The 21,366-nt window shown below is 35.0% G+C and overlaps 1 protein-coding gene across 1 annotated transcript in view; it reads right to left on the bottom strand.

Annotated features, from left to right (window-relative positions):
• The window catches only part of LOC121413546 (mitogen-activated protein kinase kinase kinase 15-like), a 43,472-nt gene extending 24,524 nt beyond the window's left edge, over positions 1-18,948 (bottom strand). Inside the window, exons 1-19 of the mRNA XM_041606402.1 lie at positions 18,845-18,948; positions 15,904-16,255; positions 15,158-15,342; positions 13,836-13,911; positions 13,109-13,201; positions 12,821-12,927; positions 11,893-11,941; positions 11,181-11,302; positions 10,541-10,653; positions 9,405-9,564; positions 8,776-8,929; positions 7,654-7,773; positions 6,866-6,912; positions 4,810-4,905; positions 3,956-4,043; positions 3,435-3,568; positions 2,578-2,711; positions 1,622-1,725; positions 633-771 (exon numbers count right to left, since the gene is read on the bottom strand). Of these exons, the coding sequence (XP_041462336.1) occupies positions 633-771; positions 1,622-1,725; positions 2,578-2,711; positions 3,435-3,568; positions 3,956-4,043; positions 4,810-4,905; positions 6,866-6,912; positions 7,654-7,773; positions 8,776-8,929; positions 9,405-9,564; positions 10,541-10,653; positions 11,181-11,302; positions 11,893-11,941; positions 12,821-12,927; positions 13,109-13,201; positions 13,836-13,911; positions 15,158-15,342; positions 15,904-16,255; positions 18,845-18,876 (2,305 nt within the window). The 5' untranslated portion in view covers positions 18,877-18,948. The remainder of the gene's footprint in view (positions 1-632; positions 772-1,621; positions 1,726-2,577; positions 2,712-3,434; positions 3,569-3,955; positions 4,044-4,809; positions 4,906-6,865; positions 6,913-7,653; positions 7,774-8,775; positions 8,930-9,404; positions 9,565-10,540; positions 10,654-11,180; positions 11,303-11,892; positions 11,942-12,820; positions 12,928-13,108; positions 13,202-13,835; positions 13,912-15,157; positions 15,343-15,903; positions 16,256-18,844) is intronic.
• Positions 18,949-21,366: the final 2,418 nt, after the last annotated feature.

Genomic DNA, 21,366 nt, shown 5'->3' with positions numbered 1-21,366 from the left:
GAGTCATATTAAAGACTTTTGAAATAAGACGTTTTGACTTCTAGCCAAATGCTTGGCACTTTAGAATGGAGAAGTTTAATGACAACATATCATCTAATCCAGGGCCAGCTGAAATATCAGGACTGTTGCAACAAATTTTAGAATTATCATGGAAAGTTTGAAGTCAAATATTAACTACATAGGAAACAAAGTTGAACAGCCAATCAGAAACAAGGATTCCAAGGAAATCACCATCGGATTGCAAGGTTACAATACTGGTGACTTTTCTCAAACATGGCTTAGCTAATAAAAGCTGAAGTGGCTATACTCAGTACATAAATGTCACTCTCATAATCACTGTTATAATGTTTTACCCAGGGGGCCGTTCCATAAAACTGTTCTGAAGTTAAGAGCGACTTTCAGAACCACTGGTGAACCTTTCTTACGCGCTATCGAATCGCCAATGAATTGATTCCTTGAAATGCTTGTGAACTCAACTGTAAAAGGCTTGCTTGGCTCAAGCCAAGGTTATAATATCCAAGCCCCTTTAAAGGTATAGATGTTATGGTGAAATGGACCATGAAATATGCTATATGAGAACTGAAAATTATCATATCATTATTATTGAGAAACAAGAAAATATATGTAGATACCTTTGAATGAACTTGCGGCTGGATTCAACCCAGCCAATCTCTTGGACGTTCCAAAGTCTGAGATCTTGACCACTCCGCTGTACGTATTGACCAGTACATTGTCACCTTTGATGTCCCTGTGGACTATCTTTTGATCATGCTGGAAATAGAATGCAGAAGGTTTGGATATTTACTCTGATGACCAACAAAACTCAAACTTTATTTTGAAAGTGAACAATTATCAAAACAAAAATGATACACAACTTGTTACATTGTCCATTGTTAGTAGCCAGTTTAAAAAATACTACATGAAGGTTCCCCCCAAATCCAAATGGTGTCACTTTCCAATAAATCAATTTTACTCAAAAGTTTATCAAAAAGCAATGCAACACTTCTATGAAATAATTTTGCTCAAGACATCTTCAATAAAAAAGTCACAACATTTTGATGAAAGAGGAGCTAGCTTTTTGTGTTATATCTATTATACATTTTAATATTAAAAGTTTAAAAAATATTCATAATCTTATCAGATCATCACCCTATTTGGAAACATGAGACAAGTTTGAATATGAGAATGATTTGTTTTAAGTATGACCTATACAACCTTTGACAATAGGACCCCAAATTAAGATCACATCATACCACCCATATATGTGACAATATTCTACTTTCAACGATGATATATTATCTTGAATCCTAAAATACCTATTGAAATTATACATTATACACATAATGATAATGATAATAGTGAATATTTATATGGCGTACAGGTCTACCTTTCAGAATACAGGGGGTTTGGATATGTAAAATGTACACATGAACATTAATTGAAACAGAATATAAATATAAGCTGAAGTTTTTCTAATATACATACAGCGTGGGAATGATTAGACCACACTGAATAGAAGCTCAGTAGGAATGTGGTCTAATAATTATTTCCCGAAATGTAAATGTAATTCTGATTCTATTTTCTTGTAAAATAGAAGGGAACAATAAAACAATATAATTACCAAATATCTGAGACCTTCCAGAATCTGCTTTGTATAGTAAACTATAGTGTCTTCATGATCTTTCAGAGGACCCCACTTAGATCTCAGCAATGCAGACAGGCTCCCTGTATTTCATACAATAAAAAAAGTTACATAGAAGGCCTTGAGCCACAGGCCTGTATAAGCCTGGTTAAAGTTAGGTCATGGTCTAACTTTGAAAGCTAAAACGTCAAAATTTCATTGACAATTCATGTTTCCTATCTTTACTTGGTCCTTTCCTATATTTAGTTAAAGATGAAGAGAACTATTTCAGTCAATATTCTCAGTCAGTTATGAATGATTTGGGTGTCTAATGAGCTAACATATTGAACCTGTACTGTTAGAGATACATGTCACAACTGGCTATCCATAGTTACACCATAAGTTAAGACCAGAGTCTCAATTAAACCTGATTTCAGGGCACGGGCCACAGAGTTTATACCCCATTGCCTTCAGGTGCCAGATGGTCCCTGTATGTTAAATAGCTTATGGTCATTTCCATAACATAAACAACCATTTTCTTTGTCTGACCCCATTTTTCCCCATTCTTACTTCACGTAACTACCAGTTCAAGCCATGATACATGTAATTTGAGCATTAAAAACTTTCATATGAACTAGAAAAAAGAGAGACATCATTTCAGAAAGGTCACATGTAAAGAATTTCTTCATATTAGCTATTATTCACATATCTTATCTTGATCAATTCTTGACTTTACTTTTTTCTGATGTGATGTAAGCTGAAGATCATAAAAGTACCATTATCATTAGGCTATAAGAAATTGCAAGTTCTTTCTTGAATTCAGATTTTGCTTCTTGCAACAAGCAGTGAAAATAAACTTGCTTTAGCTCTAATTGATACATTAATTGAATATTTGTATTAGAAGTTTGTAATTAAAAAAATTTCTTGCAACACCCCCAGGTCTCTCTTGTACTTACCGCCAGGGACTTGCTCCATGTATATCTTAAATGTGTTCCCTTCAGTACTTGTATCTGAGCCGAGATATTTGACAATGTTTTTATGACTTAGCCTTGAGTGTAGTAAGATCTCCTCATGTAAGGGCTGCACTTCTCTGTAAAGTGACAAAAGAAAGAATATGAAATAAAATAGGTTAAACTTAAAAAGTATTTATCAGGCTGCTGCTTAATACTGCTCAGAGATATTTGAGTTTGTATAAGGTAAAATTATACTTGACTCTGTACCAACTGGGGTCAATCTGACTCCTGCGCACAAAGTCATGATTAACAAAAAACTGCGAGACATTGCGACATGTCACTTGATTTCAAATCTGTGTACATTGTTTGGGACATGGTTGAGGAAAATTGGAGGATGAAAGGACCACATCTCATTTTTTTTACCCCCCCCCCCCTCTCTTTCAGAGACATTTGTCTGAAAATGACCAGTTACAATAAAATTGGGTTAAAATTACTAATATCTGCTTTTTGATTATTAGAATCTACATACATGTACATGACAGAAATCAAGATAAGACACATGCAACAATTTGATAAGGCTTCAGAGCACATGGGTCCTTCATAATACAATAGAACTACATGACATTTGCTCCGGCGACAATTGCTACGATAGAAAATCTGCACGTTAAACCAAACATAAAATCTAGCCTCCAAAACTAAATAAACCCTAACCATTATCTTTACATTATTCTGAACCAAAATTCAATTATAATCCTACACTCAACCCTACGTCCTCTGAGAAAGACTGGAGGAAGTATCGCAGGAACATATGTCGTGTCACCAATAGAAGACCTACTGATGATTTATAATACATTTCTTACCTCACATCAGTAATTGGAATCTCCTTGACCGCTATGGTCACCTGTGTCCTGCAATCTCTGGCCGCATACACCACACCAAACGTTCCTCGGCCCAAAATAACCCTTTCCTTAGAGTCTGTCAATTCATACTCGACCTGGGAAAGAATTACAAAAATGTTGTTATCACTTATCTTTCCGTGAAATTGCGGGTTTGGACTGGCTGTGAGGCACTGGTCCTACCATGATTTTTTAGTGTCTGTAAGTGAACTATTATCAATGTTAAAAACCTTCATGAAATGTCGGCTAACCAGTTGTGTTCTTAGGTGCTAAATCATCTTCTTAATCATTTTGATACCATCAGCTATACTAAATTACAAAATCTGTCCATGTGTATGTCCTCTGCGCTTCATAGTTGGACAACAGATGAACACTTCTGAAGGCACTTGTGTCTAATTACTACCAGAATATCTATATTTACACATATTGTATATAAACATGGAGCTTTTCTTTCTTTCTTTCTACTGAAAAGATTGTCATCTCACCTGTATAGGTTCATCATTCAGGTCAGAGTCCACCTCACCTCCAATGACTGCACTGCTGCCTAGCATATCCATGATCAGATTGTGAAACCTGGAGAAGAGGTTGGCATGTACAATGTAAATGTTTGTACAATAATGGCTTATTATTGCTTGCAACAGTCTGAAACATTTTTCTTTCAAATATATACCAAACGTGACCAAAGCCCTAAGGGATATATACACAAATGATGACAACCAAACATAAACAGCAATGGCAATATCTATAGGTTTATCATCCAAATAGGTATTTCCTCAAGCTGTCAGAGACAAGCAACTTTACAAGCAAATGGAGGTCCTTTCTTGTGGTGCACACCAGATTTTCATTGGTGTCGATTAAGAAAAGGTCACCAGTCATTCACAAAGTCGCTCGTAACTTACAAACACCTTCATGAAACACTCACTTGTGTTGATTCTCTCGGAATCTTGGATATTGCTTGACTCAGCCAAAATTTGATTTAAAAGGGAAGATAACACATGCTCTGCATAGTATACTTAAAATTAAAATTTCTTTAATTTTATAGACATATGTAAGGGTCAACTTATCCAGACTGGACTGTTTAACAAAATATGAGGTAAAGATAATTTGCATTCTTATTTGTAATTTCTGGATCAGCACTTTCTTTGAATCGATTCACTGAATGCACATGAGTTGTGTGCACATATCTCTGGAGCGCATTTCAAGAAACAAGTAGTAATGCTATTTTCACTAGCTATTGCTATAAGCTACCAAAATCCTCGCATCTGATTGGCCCAGAGAGAATTAGTCAATAAAATTGCAGAGAAGAAGATTCATTTAACACTACCCTGTTTCATAATACCTTTGTCTTTGACTGGAGGATGGATAGAAGAGTTGAAAATCATCTGCGTTTTGCTGGACGTACAGGAACAGACAGCGATCATCTCTCTTGTAAGTACTGAAAGAAAATCAAATACATATGTTTTTTATACCAAATTATAACAAAAAGACATTTCTAAAACAAGTGGAGCGCCTCTGGCAGTCTCGCCTGCATTACGCGATTCAATATAGCATATTATTTTTGCATTTCAGGGCCACATTTTAAAGCACTTGCCATAAAAAATGCACACAAAATTTCTTTGGATAAAGAAGACATAATCCAAGCAAATGAATGATTTCAGTTGGTTCATCAAAAAAAAAATGTTCCTTTCAATATCTTAGAATAGAGTGATGAAAGAAATCAATGGTTATTTCCATGGCATAGAATTAACAAATCAGATGCCCAAGAAAAAAAAAAATCACAAATAAATACTAAGTTTTAAACAGGTAACAACTTCCTACTAAAACCAAGTGGACCATGTACAAACCCTATGGCCCATATTCTAAACTTGGGTTTCAATTAAACCCGGATTTAAAGTTGTGTTTTAACTATGGAGAGCCAATTGGGGCACAAATCCCTAACAGTACACATCCAATCTATTAACTCATATGACACCCAAATTTTCTGGGATTGATAACTGGAGTATTTTGAAGTTTTTGGGTTTTTGAAAGCAAAAGGAAACAAAATAGTCAACATAAGAAATGTACAATATAAACAGAATTATTGAATTTTTGGCTCCCCATAATTTTAGCACAGAGTTAAACCGTGGTTTAAGTTAAACCTGACCTCAGTGTACAGGCCAATAAAAAGAACAGAATTGGGTAGCCAATAGGTCACAACTTTTGTTGTACACATAGGCCCGTATTCTGAAGTCAAGTTTAATTCAAACTCTGGTTTTAAGTTGTGGTTTAACTATGGAAAGCCAGTTGTTACATAAATCTATAACAATAGAGGTTCAATGTATCAGCTCATTTGACTCCCAAACATTATTAACTGCCTGGGAAGGATAAGTATGACAACTGTCTTCAGCATTAAAGAATTAGTAAAGAGCACAGTAAACATGTGAAGCATTCAATGTAAACAAAATTTTGAAACGTTTGGCTTCCCATAATTTTAGCACAGAGTTAGACCATGGTTTAAGTTTTAACCTGACTTCAGAATACGGGCCACATACTAGTAGAATTTTAAAATATCTACGTGGGGTTCACCATGGTACCTTAATTACACCAATTTTATAATGATCTAATGAAGAGAATGAGGAAGAAGAGACTACAAACCATAACGGTGATAATACTATTTTTCTGGATAAAACCTTCACCTTTAAAATCAAGATTATCAGTACCTTTTTGACTCACATCTTCAAATCAGCGAGAAAAGTACAAGAAGATGAAATGACAAGTTAAAAGCTAAAAGTTAAAATAGTTTCAATACTACACACCATTGCTTATATCCTATCACAGATTACATAAACTGACTGTGACTGGACTTCAGAAAATACGTCACTAACATTGTCAAGAATGTATTATATTTTTTTATAATTAAAAATCATTTTACTGAGTTTCAAAATAAAGAAGAGTGTTGGCATCAAAATCATGATTTTCTACAAAATCTTTAAGAAGGAATAATTTCCAAACTGGCTTCAAGTCAGAGCTAATCGTAAAACTGTTCTTATATTAATATAATAATGATGGAGATGTTTTCACAGGTAAGATACTTAATTTTTATTTCATTCTTCATATGAAAATCCCTTTCAACATCTCAACTCTCAAATTTTAAGCAAAGCTAGGAAATATAGAGTTTTACAGTGGTGTGCTGTGATATCTGTGACATGTAAGAAGTCTTGAACTGACAAGTAACACACTTCCATGATCATATGTGAATATATTCTCAAATAACTTAACTTATAAGACCCATACAGGGTATTGATATATATCCCCTAAGACTCTGAACTTACTCAATTCATTTGATATGATAGCGATGAATAAGAACTACAATAGATGAATCAAAGTGATTAAAGCAATATCAATTAGAGACTTACCTGACACCTTTTATAGAAGATAAATTAAACAGCCACTCACTGATCTCCTGCACACAAATAAAAAGACAAAAATATTAATATGAATGCAATAATCATAAACACAGGACCTAATGGCAGATAAGCCATAATAATTCAATAAAGTCTTCTACTTCCACTTCTTCTATTGTGAGTATAGCTGGTATATATGTCACAAAATCTAAATCACTGAATGTCATATTTTCATCCCTAAAAAAAAAAAATGCTAACATACACAAATCCATAAGCAAAGGACTCAAAATTACAGCATGATCGATTGAAAACCGTCTACTGTACCACGATACCATGATTAACGCTTTCTAAAAATAATTTCTTCTGAGAGGTGTTATATAATTGAGAAAATAAAGCAAAATAAGAATAGATAATCTATTTCAAATGTCAAAAAGATATTTCGAATTATTTGGCACATGAAATTTCATTATTTCTGGATTAACCCATGGATTATTGAATTCTGTGATTCTCATAGGTACTTTACAAAGCCATCTGGTGGGTGTTTCATAAAGCTGTTCGTAAGTTAAGAGCAACTTTAAGAATGAGTGGTGATCCTTTATTGTGGTAAATGATATATACATTGGCGATGGTTAAGCGTGGAAGAAAGGTTCACCAGTCGTTCTTGAAGTCGCTCTTTTCTTACAAACAGCTTTATGAAACGGCCCCCTGGTTCCATTAGGCAATGGATTAAAACATACACAAAATGTCAGAGCAAAATATGTCCGTAAAAATTCAAATGAATTCAAAGATGTACAACTTACCCTGCAATTTTTCTCCATGCCGACATGCCAGAGTCGAATGGAATTCTCCTGCGTCTCGTCCCCTTCACTGATAGTAATGTAACTAGGTTTGTAGATCTTACTTGGTTCTAAGACCAGGACCTGGTTAGAAACCAAATATATTCATTATTATGCATATAGCAAAGTCTTGGAATGGACTTCTACTTGATTTTGTTGCAATTGGATCTTAGTGCATTTGTATTGTATATAGTGTGCGCTGGGCTTTAGTCCCAAATGCATGATTTGGATTGGATGAATATCATGTTGCATCAGTGACTGCGATAGAATGGGTTGGTTGTGCATGATATCGATCCGAATCAGCTCTTGTATAACTCCCTTTTTCTACATGGCTGTACTGTAGTAATTTACGAGATGGCGGGTCTTTCCTCCTTTGCTGTAGTGACAAGTGGTCTATATCTTTTTTCTGTCTGCCTTTTGTTTTAATCACTGTTTAGAATTATATTTGCTGTGCTTTTTTTTTCTTTCTTTCTTTTTTCTTATTACCTTGTACATTATATTCTTATTTTGAATCATTCCAATCTTGTAAATATGTAATTATGTTGATTTATTTTAATAAAACATACAAAAAAAATGTTGCATTTTATTTGAGAATTGATTGCAGAAAGAAGTAATTCAAAACCATAAGTAATCAACCAAAAGTAATTCAAACAGAAATGATTTTAAAAAAGCAAAATACAATTCAACACCTGATTTGGCTCAAATTATTGATTCATAATTATCAAGATGTATTTTCATATGGTTCTTATGTATTTATAGACAGAAACATTCTGAAAACATACTGTGATATCTCAAGAAGCATTTTTGCTTTAACAGACAAATAAATGACACAGATATTCCTTTGTACTTAATTCAAGCATTGAATAGAATACTGGCCCTGAATTTCAAACTTGACTAAAACTTGATGTAATTCTTCTGCTACATGGTAAAAAAATATTAATTCTAATGGCCTGATAGTTTGCAAGAACAAATAAATATTTATAATGTTATGTACTATGGCTGCTTTATTAAAAGCAAGTGTTGGCTCTCCTGGAGACTTGAATTTATATTCATACCTAGGCAACAAAGAAAAAGAACAAATCTTACAGGAAAGCGAAGTTCTGTTGTCGACTCTTTGGTAGCTTCTACAAAGAAATCAAGCCAAAAGTTGAAGAGTTGTTGATCAATGGTTGGTTCTTCATCAGAAGTAGGTCTTACCCGACATATCATCTGGATGTTACCTAGTGTAGACTTCAGATACCTGTTTAATACCAAGTATATGAAAATTCTGTTCATGTTGAAGCTGCTCAAATTATCGACTAATTTTAATAACAGGTGTATCACATTTAATTTCAAACATGACACAAGACATTTCCATTGAAGATCTTAAGACAATGAATGTACAATTAAACTCCTCACATGTTAAAACGTCAAGATGTGTCAAGTAAAAGTTAAATCAAATATAAATGTATTTCAGCATGTCAGAAAAAAAAATTATTTTGAAACAGAGGTGGGTTGCAAATAGCAAACTTTAAAATATAAGGGGTGCATATGACAATTTTCTTAGCTTTTGCTTTGTCAATATATACCTTCAATGGGTAATTCTCAACTTATAGAGGGAGTGTACGCCCCTTACGACCCTGCTTGGATCCTTCAACATTATACCAAGTGACATAGAACTTGAGGGTGTTCAGAAAATGTTGACCTTTGAACCTTGACTTAGAGATAGGACCTACCAGATGGGTGGTTTGAGTTTGAACATGCATTCTGCTGCTTGGGAAGCCTTGGAGAAGTCACCAGCCAGAACGCTGATCTCAAAGAAGGTTGCTACATCCCAATAGTCTTCAAGTGATACCAGACTGCCCTTCTTTCCCAGTAGGTTGTTCAGTGTCATACCTGCAGAAACCATAACCATGGCAGGAATGAAATATACAATATCACATGTACGGTTTATTATCTTTATAAGGTGTTCCTGAGGTGTATGAATATACAGATATTGGCTACCTAGAAATTTAATATAACTTTTCATTCCAATGACTGACATCATCTTGGTGAATGAAATGCTGCTGTTTACAATACAACGCAGTTATATTCCCTGAGGGGATGTCAAATCTGTTTCTGGTAACTCCCGTAGGAACTCGGCAGGACAGCATTTTGCTGGTAAACACCAAGCTGGTATATAACCAGTTACCTATGAAACGTTTTACGTCTAGGTTTATCAGTCATGGTGGCTGACGTTATAGACGACAGATATCACTCTCGGGCCTTTTTATCAAAGTGGAGACAATGGCAGAGTTGGGGTTCAAACTCACAACCTTGCGATTATGAGTCCAATGCTCTAACCACTGGACCACACGACCCCTAGAACATTTACCGGTAAATAGGATCCTTGCAACTTTGATCCAATGATGCATATTGACCTATCACTGATTCAAATCTATATGACCTATGTCATATAAATGCATACTTTGGTATGCTGTGCGGTATCAGAGTGTATTGTACGATGTGCCGAAATCTGATGTACTCATCTTCAATACATAATGATCATTAAAGACAATGATAATCATATTGAATGGTGTATCTTCATGAGATACCAGAAACATTCAATTCGTTAGTGCCAATATTACACTCATCTACAATTCATGCTATATTGGCCCTAACTCATGCAATGATTCTGTTATCCATTCTGAGCCATTCAATGTAATCTAACTATTACCACTTCAAAGGGGATAGCTAGAAAATATGGCCAAGAGTAATTTTCTTTGTTATTCTATTTATTCATCTTTTTATGGCACATTGGGGGTGAGAATGAGAAGAGATTGGTTGCTTTGTTTTAAAGACAATAAAGGAACAAGACTTTTGGACAACATACCTATTTTCTGAAGCTCTGGGCATTTAGTGAACTCTTTCCCGGACAGCACAAGAAGCGTTGCAAGATTGATGCCTGCATACTCATTAGGCTGTACCTCAAATCCCTTTCTGTACCTGTAAATACACAATTTCTTTCAAAATCAACCAATCCTTTCAAAGGAGTTTATGCTTCATATGTGACTTTCTGCTTTTCTAATCAGTGTTCGCTTAGTTATTCCCACATCCTCAATTCCCAAATCTACAAAGGCATGGGGGTAGACAGGCTTTTGGACACACTGACGCAGTTCTCTGGAAGGATCTCCCTCTGGTTATCCTAGAATGCACTTCTGTTAACACATTTAAATGTTATTTGAAGACATGCCTCCTTTTGTAATATATTAATGTATATATATATGTAAATACCTTTTTTCTCTATCTTTATTAATTAATAAATTTATTTCTAAAAATATCTTTACAAGACAACATGTTCAGATTAAATGTTTTTCAGCATGGTCCTCTCTCTCTCTCTTTGTCCCTTTTCTTTCTTTCATTTTGCCTTACGCATTCTCCAGAGTGGATTTGGCGTATCATAAATCATATTATCAACAAAGCAACAACAACATTCATTGTCCCCTAGAAAGTTTTACAATATGAATACCTACCAATGTATAGCATGATCTCTGCTCTCTGTATCAATGTAATTGGATTCTGTGTAGATGTCTTTGTAGATCCGACCACAGAGGCAGAACATATCAGGTACCTGATTCTCTTCACTCTTTAATGCCTGAAAATAAACATAAGAGTATCAACAGGATTAACACGTTTTATGAATGGCTGCTGACTGCTCTTGACAAAAAAGAAAATTCTCAGGGGCTAACATTTGCAGGAGCACTGTGCATTGGGAAAAAAATGTTTGGTGTAAACACAAACCATTCAAATTAAATGGAAGTGCCTAATGGTATTTATAATCGGTTGAAAGTTAAGTTGACTCTGATTTTTTTTCCTATTCAGATGGGAGTCTTTGAAACTAACATTGTGAGATGTTAATTGATTGATGCCATGGTGCTCAGGAGTACCATGATGAAATTATCGAACAAGCATCATTCACAAACAATGTATTAAAAATCACGAGCACATCATCAATATTTGTCATCCAACAAGATGTCAGATCGGACTATTTTTGTCAGTATTGATTGGCTGAGAGGCAAAGTGTCTGTTACCATGGCAAATGTTGAATAACAATTAACTTTGTCTGATAAATCATTTGACAAGTCCTTTCATCCGATGATCAAACTTCACATTGAGTATGTGTTTAAATTAGCTGCTTGAAACTTGACCAAAACTCCTATTTGAATGAATTTCTAATCAAAGTACCTTTTCTATGACAGCAACTGCCTTTTCTCTGTCACCGGACTTTTTCCGTCTGTGGAGAAATAAACACACACCAGGGCTCCGTAACACGAAGGTTTGCAATCAATCGCTAAATACCAGTGACCAATCAAGATCATCGTTGCATGCGTACTTTGTTTAAAATACTGACCGAGAACCAATCAGTGCGGTTCTTTCATGTTTGCTATTCATTGAAAACCTTTGTGTTACGGAGCCCAGATCAAACTTATAATTAAATGGTTTGAAATTATCCAATGCGAACTGCGATAGATAAATACTATGAAATATAATTAAAAAAATTAAAGTATGGACAAAATCTGTAAAAAGAACAGAATCAAACGAGAATTATAAGTTGTTGACCTGTTAAAGAAATCTTACATAAAATGCAATGTTTAAAAAGATTATTACGAAGCACAATGCACAATATTTTTTAAATAAGTATGTACCACAAATGAAAAACAGAACACATATAATACCCATGGAGCACTGTAAAATTACATGAGGCAGACAGCAATATGACCCACAAATTAAAAAAAGGTAAAACTATCCTTCTTCCCCTCAAAAGTTACAAAAGAGCAGCTAAAAACACCTTGACCCTCAAAATAAAGTTCAATTTGAACAGATGTAGGCAAATTTATCTCAGTGCAGAAACTCAGGGGGGCATTTCTTCACCAATTAGTTTTTGACAAGCTGTCTATCTGACAACTATGTGTACCCTCCCTACATGTATGTCATCAGCTGAAAACTTGTCTTTGTGTTAATAGATTGGCCAAGAAACATTGGTGTATCATTGTTACTATAGTTTCTGTCACAAAATGACATCTTGCCAGTGCTGACACTCTTTACAAGCCAACCAATGCCAAGATTTATTATCACAAATGACAGATAAAATGCTGACATTTGGAATCCTTACCTGTTCAGGGCAAATGCATAGAGATGTACAATGGCGGGCTTGTCAGTCACATGATCATTCTTCAGCTGCTTAATCGCTTCAACGAGAGACACCATGGAATTATAATCCTGAAATAAAAGATTTCAAAATTATTCATGATTTTATAAGAAAAAAAAACAGAAACCAAACCTACATTTACATGTATCTTATTAAGTACAATTTCAATGAGCTAAAATGCACACAAAAAATAAGATAAAACTATTTTTCAGCGGGGGGGGGGGGCTAAGAAGCATACTAAATAGTACAAACCTGGATTTCTCTGTAGGAGAGGAGAAATTGATGAACGATATCTCCACTCAATAACAGCTGCTCATCCATCCTGGCTTTCAGATTACCAAGTTCCTTAAATACAATACAAAAGACAGATAGTATGTGAATCCAAAAATTTTTTAGAAATACAATATTCTAGATGAATTCAATTTGTGATAAAAATGGCAGTTTATAGAGATTTTTTAACCACGTCAGGGTGGGAAAAGACAACCATCCTATCTCATAGGTTGCTATACAAAATTTGAAAATCAAGGGAGGGAGGCACGTCTTATGTATTCCCCCAACTCAAAGACTACAGTTACATGTACAATCAAGAGATGAATTCAAACAGATGAATTCAAACAGAATGTACATCACCCAAGTGTTTCGTTGTTTATTAATTAATTTCACTTGAAGCATGTGAATTTATCTGTGTTGGCAATGTCAGTGCAAACTTTCAGCACACATCCATTATTTCATTATGTTTGTCCTGTTTAAGCTATGTCAGCCTTATTTGATTTTGATATATAATAGGAAATCAATTTATTTGATTTCTTTACACATTGTTGCTCACTATTGTAGTTGGAATTTTTAAGAAAAGATATGAAAGTCAAAGAAATTGTTACAAAAATAGAAATAATTCTTTGTGATGAGAGGGTATGTTCCATTATATGCCCTACAGGGCAGATATAATATCAATTATAATGAAAACCATTCTTCAGCATACCTTAGCAAGCATGTCTCCCTTCAGTTTCATCCTTGCTTTGCGAATGTCATTCAACAAGACTTCTCTCGCATTACTCCTGATAAAGAGAAATCATGAACTAAAGGTTATTGCACAATACAAAAGTCTGACAGATGGTATATTACATGCTAGATTAAAGTAGGTAGGTCCTACGTGTAGGTTAAAATCTTAATGATAATGGCCAATCAAGATCAATGTTCCACAGAGCCTATTGTTAACATACCCACTATCCTCCAATCAGAATTGTTGTTTGAAAAATATTTGTAAACCTTGGTGTTAGGGGACTACATGATCTATGTCCAAGACTTCCTGACAAATTTTTTCGTAATCAATGCATCCACAGATACTTTCAATATCACAACATCAGATCACATCAAACATCAACACAATCCAACCAAATGGGTATAAAACTACAGAGAGCATAGTGTCATTCTGTACATGAAACCAGGGTGCTACATAAGCACTTGCCCGATTGCCCAGGGCAAGTAAAAGTTAGAGTTGGGCAAGTGTTTTGAAGCAAAGACCTCACACAAACACAATGTATATAATTATTTTGTAATTGTATGTACCTTTAGATGACATACGTACAATTTTGCACACTTTTCTACTTTACTGTACTTGTTACATTATACATAAATAAATATTACCTCATTATCACAATGTTATTTCAATATTACCATCAGCAGCAGCTACAGCACTATCATCATCATTAGCATCACCACCATTACCATCATTTTTATTCTCATCATCATTTTTATCATCACCATCTGCACCATCATCACCATCACCATCATCACCATCATCACCATCATCATCATCACCATCGACATCATCACCATCATCATCATCATCATCATCATCACCATCGACATCATCACCATCATCATCATCATCATCATCACCATCACCATCATCATCATCATCATCACCAGCACCACCATCACCACCTCCACCATCATCAACATCATCAGCATAATTATCACCAGCATCACAACCACAAAAACCATCATCATAAACAATATCATCATTACCATCACCAGCAGAAGCATCATCATCACCTTTAGCACTATAATCCCAGCCCTAAGCCATAACAGTAAGAACAATTCTCAAGGTTAAACTCCCATCTCATTATTTGATCCCAAATTAAACCTTGAAGATATCCTTGAATCCTCAAAACAGCTTATCCAAGCTTTTTTTTTTAATGGTAGTTGTTGTGACAGTAGTGTGAATCATACTTAGTGAAAGAATTTTATTTCTATTTACAATCAAATATAATTGGTACACACTATGGTACATATACTTACCTATTGCTAATGTGGACCTCCTCGATGGCTTCCCGAAGACGATCGGTGAGGAGGGGGCAGAGAGTCGGATCTTCATCAGGATTTTGTCCCACCTTGAAGACACACGCCATGTCACAAACGTAACATTCATTCTTGGAGTCCAGTTTGTAAGGGATGAACATGTACCCTGACCCATGGCAGGATTGCTGAAAGAGCCGAAGAGGAAGGACAGGCAAATGAAAGATTGGTACCAAATCATGCCTTTTAAAACATTAAAGTCATATCTCTGATCAAGTTATGTGCATTTTCAATTCAATGAAAGAAGCATTGCAAGGGATACACTATGATATTCCAATGTACAGAAATGCAATTTTGAATCAACAGAAAGATACCCTGAAAATCATTTAAAATGAGAAAATTTGACGATACAAAAAAATGTATTCTAATCCCTCAGGGAGTCATTGCAATGAATTCTCTATAATATTTAGTAATGTAATATCAGCTGAATTCCTTTTCAACTGTACCATCTACAAGAAGATTATCCTTTATAATCTGCATCTATCAATCAATTTACAGTGCATTCTCCACTATGGGGGTGGGGGAAGGGAACACACCACAATATTTAAAACCTATTTTCCTTGAAAACTAACAAATATAAAGATTTTTGTTTGTGATCTAACAAATCATTTCATGTGCATTCCCAACTCCCTATGGATTTGTTGCATAGAATACACCCCATTTTCCCACCAAGATTCTATCAAACTTACCATGAGAGAAGATGTCCCTTCAGGGTCTACCGAATCATTGTACAGAACCACATTCTTTTCCTTCCCAAAGCTCTCTCGGACACCCATGTGGTAGAAAAGCGTCCGTTGCTGCACGACAACCGAGACGTCCACGACCACCATGTCAGCGGCGTAAAACCGATCAAGAACCTTGGTCTCGCCAAAGTCCAGCCTCTCAAAGTTGACCTTGATGAGGGTGACATTGTTGACCAGTCGGCAGGCGTTGTTCAGAGCGTCTTCGGCAGCTTTGGTGGCGTGGGTCGTAGCGCTGAAAACGCACGCAATCCGAAGCTGGCTGGTCCCAAGTGTAGACATACTACGGTCTTGCTTTGTCCTGAAGTATAGAAATCAAACATTTGCAACTTAATAAATTGATGTTGTACAATCACACATTAATAAAGCACACTAAACTTTTTTAGCTCATTTTATCACAATCATGATAACTACCATGGAAGCAGGGATCAGCATCTAATTAAAATTATAGTTTGCAATGTAATGGCAAAGAACGTCAAACTTTGCATAATAACAAATATTCACAAAGCAGGTTATTTTCAACTTTCTTTAACATAATGTGAGTATACATCAGCAGAGCTATACTGAACAATACAAACAACATATATCAATATATGACAACACATTTCATAAACGTTGATTTAATATGGGAAAGTAATATTGTAATTGTTTGAATTCATAAACTTCACAAAGTTGACATTGTACACTTTGTGAATTATTCTGTACCATATATTAATCTGGATCATCATTAGAATGACATGAATAGGCCATGAACATTTACCTCGACATTATGATCCAAGCATTATTTACCTAATAACCCTTTGTGCGCTGATGTTGCAATCTTGCACAATCGTACAATTAAATTTAATAATCATGATAATTAGTTTTCTCCGCTACCTTCCAATTAGTTAAGCTAATAAAATGTAATAGTTCTTGGATAACATAATATTAATAAGTATCAATGGTGCAATATAGAAATCTTGAATTAAAGAAAATTACATGGAAACAATTGTCATTATTATACCCAAAATTTGATTCAGCTTACAAAAAGTTATGAGGAAGATTTGCATTATTGCATGTCCTGTGTCATTATATACTGCTGCAGAAATCATTAATCCCTTCCAGGGGAATGTTTCATAAATCTCGATCAAAGTGACAGTGACACATGTATCTGTTACAAGCTCCTGATAAGTTTATATATTGTAGCTGACTGGAATCTATTATATGAGAACATGCATAATGAAAAGCTCCACCTAGGAAGTCAGCATTTATACCCCCTAACAGGAAATCAATGGCACCTACCCCCATCTTGGGTGATAATTATTTTGATGGTGACAAATTTGATCAACAGACACAACCTGGAGGAAATTTTCAAGTGATAACTTCTACCCAAGTATTCCAATACTAACCTCGTACTAGTGTGAGTGACTTGTACCTTGTATCAGAATGAGATTACACATGAACTTCTTCAATTAAAAAATATATTGTTGATATTGCAAATTTGCCAAAATTCACAACAAATTGGAGTAAATAATGATTTTTCAAACAAAAACAGAAGCCTGTCATCTTAAACTGCACAGATTTAAAACACAAATTGACCCTAACACAAACATGCACTCTTAAAAACATCCAACTAATCCTACACACCGTTCTCACTATCTTCCTGAAACTAGTTTAGTGGAAACTAGTTTAACATGTAGTAAGAACGGTCGAAGCGATCTTCCAAACCAGTTCAGAAAACCACCTAGCGATGTAGTTTTCAAGATCGCCTTCCCTTGTTAAACAGGTTTTAGCATGAGGACACAACCGTTCTTCAGGAAGCGATCTTAATAAAACTCTTTGACAGACTGAGACTGACCACATTTGTGTGATTAACATTCTAGTATAGTATTAAAAAACGAAGAATGAAAAGAAGACATTATCTTAGTCTTAGCTTAACAAGACATGACATGATTGAATTCAGATAAACTAAGTAAAGACTAAAACAAGGGGCTTTTATGGTAAACTGTACAACTATTTTTTGGACCATTGGCATTGCTCCAAAAAAAATCATTTTCAAAATACATTGTAAGTTAAAGGGGAAGTTCACCCTGACAAAAACCTTATAGTAAAAATAGCAGAAAAAATAATGAAAAATATTGCCGAAGGTTTGAGAAAAATTCATCAAATAATTAAAGTTATTAGAATTTCAATTATTTGATTTGTGACGTCATATGCGAGCAGCATTCCTACATAGCGAATGGTAAAAAATCAATAAAATGTCATTTTCTCAGAAAATTGAAAATGGTTTTCACTGTACCTTTTGTATATCAATAGACAAATTATTTCACACCCGATCATGAATAGAAAAAAAAATTAAGTCATCAGGAACCATGCAAAATTTGAAATTCATGCATTTTATAAACACATGGGGCAGCTGCTCATTTATGACGTCACAAATCCAAAACTTTGAACTCTAATAACTTTCTTACTCTTTAACAGATTTTCCTCAATCCTTCACCAATATTTTTTACTATTTTCTCTGCTATTTTTGCAACAAAGTTTTCTTCAGGGTGAACTTCCCCTTTAACCAACTGGCAGCAAAAAAATAAAATAAACTTAAGACTAAGACCATGAACTTTTATGGCAGATTGTACAACTATTTGGGACCATTGCCAAATGAAATCATATTCATATTTGTAATCAATTGGCACCAAACCCTGCGAACAATTGCAAAACTTAAGCTCTGAAACGAGACAACCCCAAAAGTGAAATACACCAACATATTTTTCAGTACTTGGGACTGATCTCAATAATTTTCTCTGAAATTCCAAAACACATCGTTACATTCCTGGTTATCACACATTGATCATACCAAATTTCCAGATAGCAGAAGATCAGAAGCACCATACAAATAAAATGTATCACTTACAATTGCTTATGTTCATCTTTTTGCGCAGGCATCTTGAAAACATGACGAATGAGCCTTTAGTTGATCCTCAATACGTACATGCGCCGTCTAAATGTGTGAAACCAATGGTGGGTGGGGCTAGCAAATGACGCCACAAAACAAACAGTCAGTAGCTAGCGCTTCGTGCTATGGGGGGGGGGGGGGGGGGCTCCAAATAAGGTTGCATGGTATTTAATCCCAATTAAACTGATAACTACATTAAATTGTGAGATTTTTGTTTACTCATTTCTTTCCTGTAAATTTCGAGAGCAGTTAACGGAGAGCTTTATAAACTGTTCTCCAGAACAGCAACGAGAGAGAGAAACTTGAGGGAAAGCAAAGTTAAAGTTATTAATAATAGAGGCCTACATGTATATGAAGCCACAATGGAAAGGGTATTTGTAAATATTGTCCGCATATTCAACTCATCTATTCTTATTGAGTTTTATGAAAATGTTCAATACATTAACAGTGACGAATCATGAATAGAGAAAATAAAAGGGTAGTTCAGATTACCCTGACAATAGTTTGTCGTAAAAAGGGAAAAAATAATAATTTGGTGAAAGTTTGAGAGAAATCCTTAAAAGTTAAGGAAGTTATTACAACTTATTTTTTTTATTTGTGACGTCATATACGAGCAAATTCTTCCCGATTTGTTATGTAATATAAAATGCATAAATTTCACATTTTTAATTGTTCGTGATGACCCATTGTTTTATTTCTTTGAAGAGCGGGTGTGAAATATCTTTTCTATATACACTGAAGGTAAAATCAGAAACATTTTCGATTTTCTGTGAAAATGATATGTTATTTATTTTTTTACAATAGTGTAGCAATAAAAGCGGTTCTCATATAACGTCACAAATAAAAAAAAATCTACTAACTTTTTGTTCTTGTATGAATTTCCCTCAAACCTTCAGCAATATTTTCCCTTTTTTTGCTATTTCTTGTAAATTTTGTATCAGGGTTAACTTCCGCTTTAACAGGGTTGCTCGTATATAGCCCCTCCCGTTTCAAAACTTGTCATAATAAATAATCAGCAACAGTTTGAACTTTGAAACAACTGAAAGCACTCAATTTGAGTGGCTTATAGTAAACTTGTTTTAGATATTGTGCATTTGTTATTAGAAAAAGTCATTATATGAAAAAAGCAATGAATTGGCCTATAAATCAAAGGAGGGTGTATAATCCCGTGAAGCAGTTGGGTAATGAGCGAAAGAAAAAAAGGGGGTGGCAGAAATGGGGTATGGGGCAATGGGCTATTTATATAAAGCTGCGAGCGAGCAAAATATTTCATTTTTTATTAAAAAAATGATTTTTTAATAGACTAATAGACTGATATAACATTTATATAAATATATACATGATATAATAGACTGATATAATATTTATCATGTTTACACAAAAGTTATTACATTTTACCATTTTGTTTTCTTTCTTCCCTTTTTTTTCTTCATCGTGAAAGATTTTTGGGGGACTATGCCCCAAGCACCTCCCTCATTATGTAACCCAGTGCCATAAAGGGATTGAACCCCAAACGTCCCTAGATCACTAAATCAGTTGTCAATCTAATTTTTCTAGTTCTTGGAGGAAAAAATGAATAAACCTAATTTCATATAATAAAATACAGAAGAACACGTGGGGATGTGACATCATCAGCCCACCTAATGAATATTCATGACGACTGTTTTCACAAAATATTGCTAGACTTTAAAATTCAATAACTGTTATTTGTTATCCGATTTTGATGAAATTTTCAGCATTTTACTTAGGCAATTCTACTTAGGTTATAAATACTTTCAGCCCAGACCATCCCTTTAATATTTAAAGGATAAGATAGAGAGGTAAAGTGGTCGCCCTCATTCCATTCTAGCCCCATCTTTAGCGGGGAGTTGAGCATTTTACCATGGTCTTTTAAAAAAAGTGATTAAGGATGAAAGAAATTAGTCTGATGGGTGAACACCATACCGAAAACGAGTACCATCTTATACCTCCTGGCTCATCGGAGGTGCGTTTTAGGTTTCATTTTTTCAGGGGAGTGTCGAATTATCCCCTCCTCTCCCTCTCTTCCCCCCCCCCTCCCCCTCCTCTTCCTCTCTCTGTCTCACACCTCAGTAGCCTTCCCATGATCCCGGGGAGCGTTTCATAAAGAAACTCGTCGAACGATTTATCCGACAAGTCCCGATTTAACCGACAGTTACCATAAAATTGCTTCTCAGCCAATCAAAATCAAGGAAAGTGGTCAGATCTGACAACTTGTGGGACAAAAATATTGTACTTCCCTTGGTGTCTTCCCTTCTTCACCCTCCCTCTCTCTGATCTGTCCATCGATCCCTCTATTCCCCCTATAGCCCCCCCCCCTCTCTCTCTCTCTTTTGTTGAAACCTCCCCTGTCTCTCCGAAGTGTCGCGGAACAGGGGAAAGCTTGAAATAGCAGTTCCCATTTTCTCAGTATACGTGTAACGAAATTACTATCTACATGTGCTTTTACTTGTTCATACCCC

Source organism: Lytechinus variegatus, chromosome 4, assembly GCF_018143015.1.
Source record: "Lytechinus variegatus isolate NC3 chromosome 4, Lvar_3.0, whole genome shotgun sequence".
NCBI lineage: Eukaryota > Metazoa > Echinodermata > Echinoidea > Temnopleuroida > Toxopneustidae > Lytechinus > Lytechinus variegatus.
Note: the sequence above shows the minus strand (reverse complement) of the source record. Positions and strands in the feature narration are given on the sequence as shown.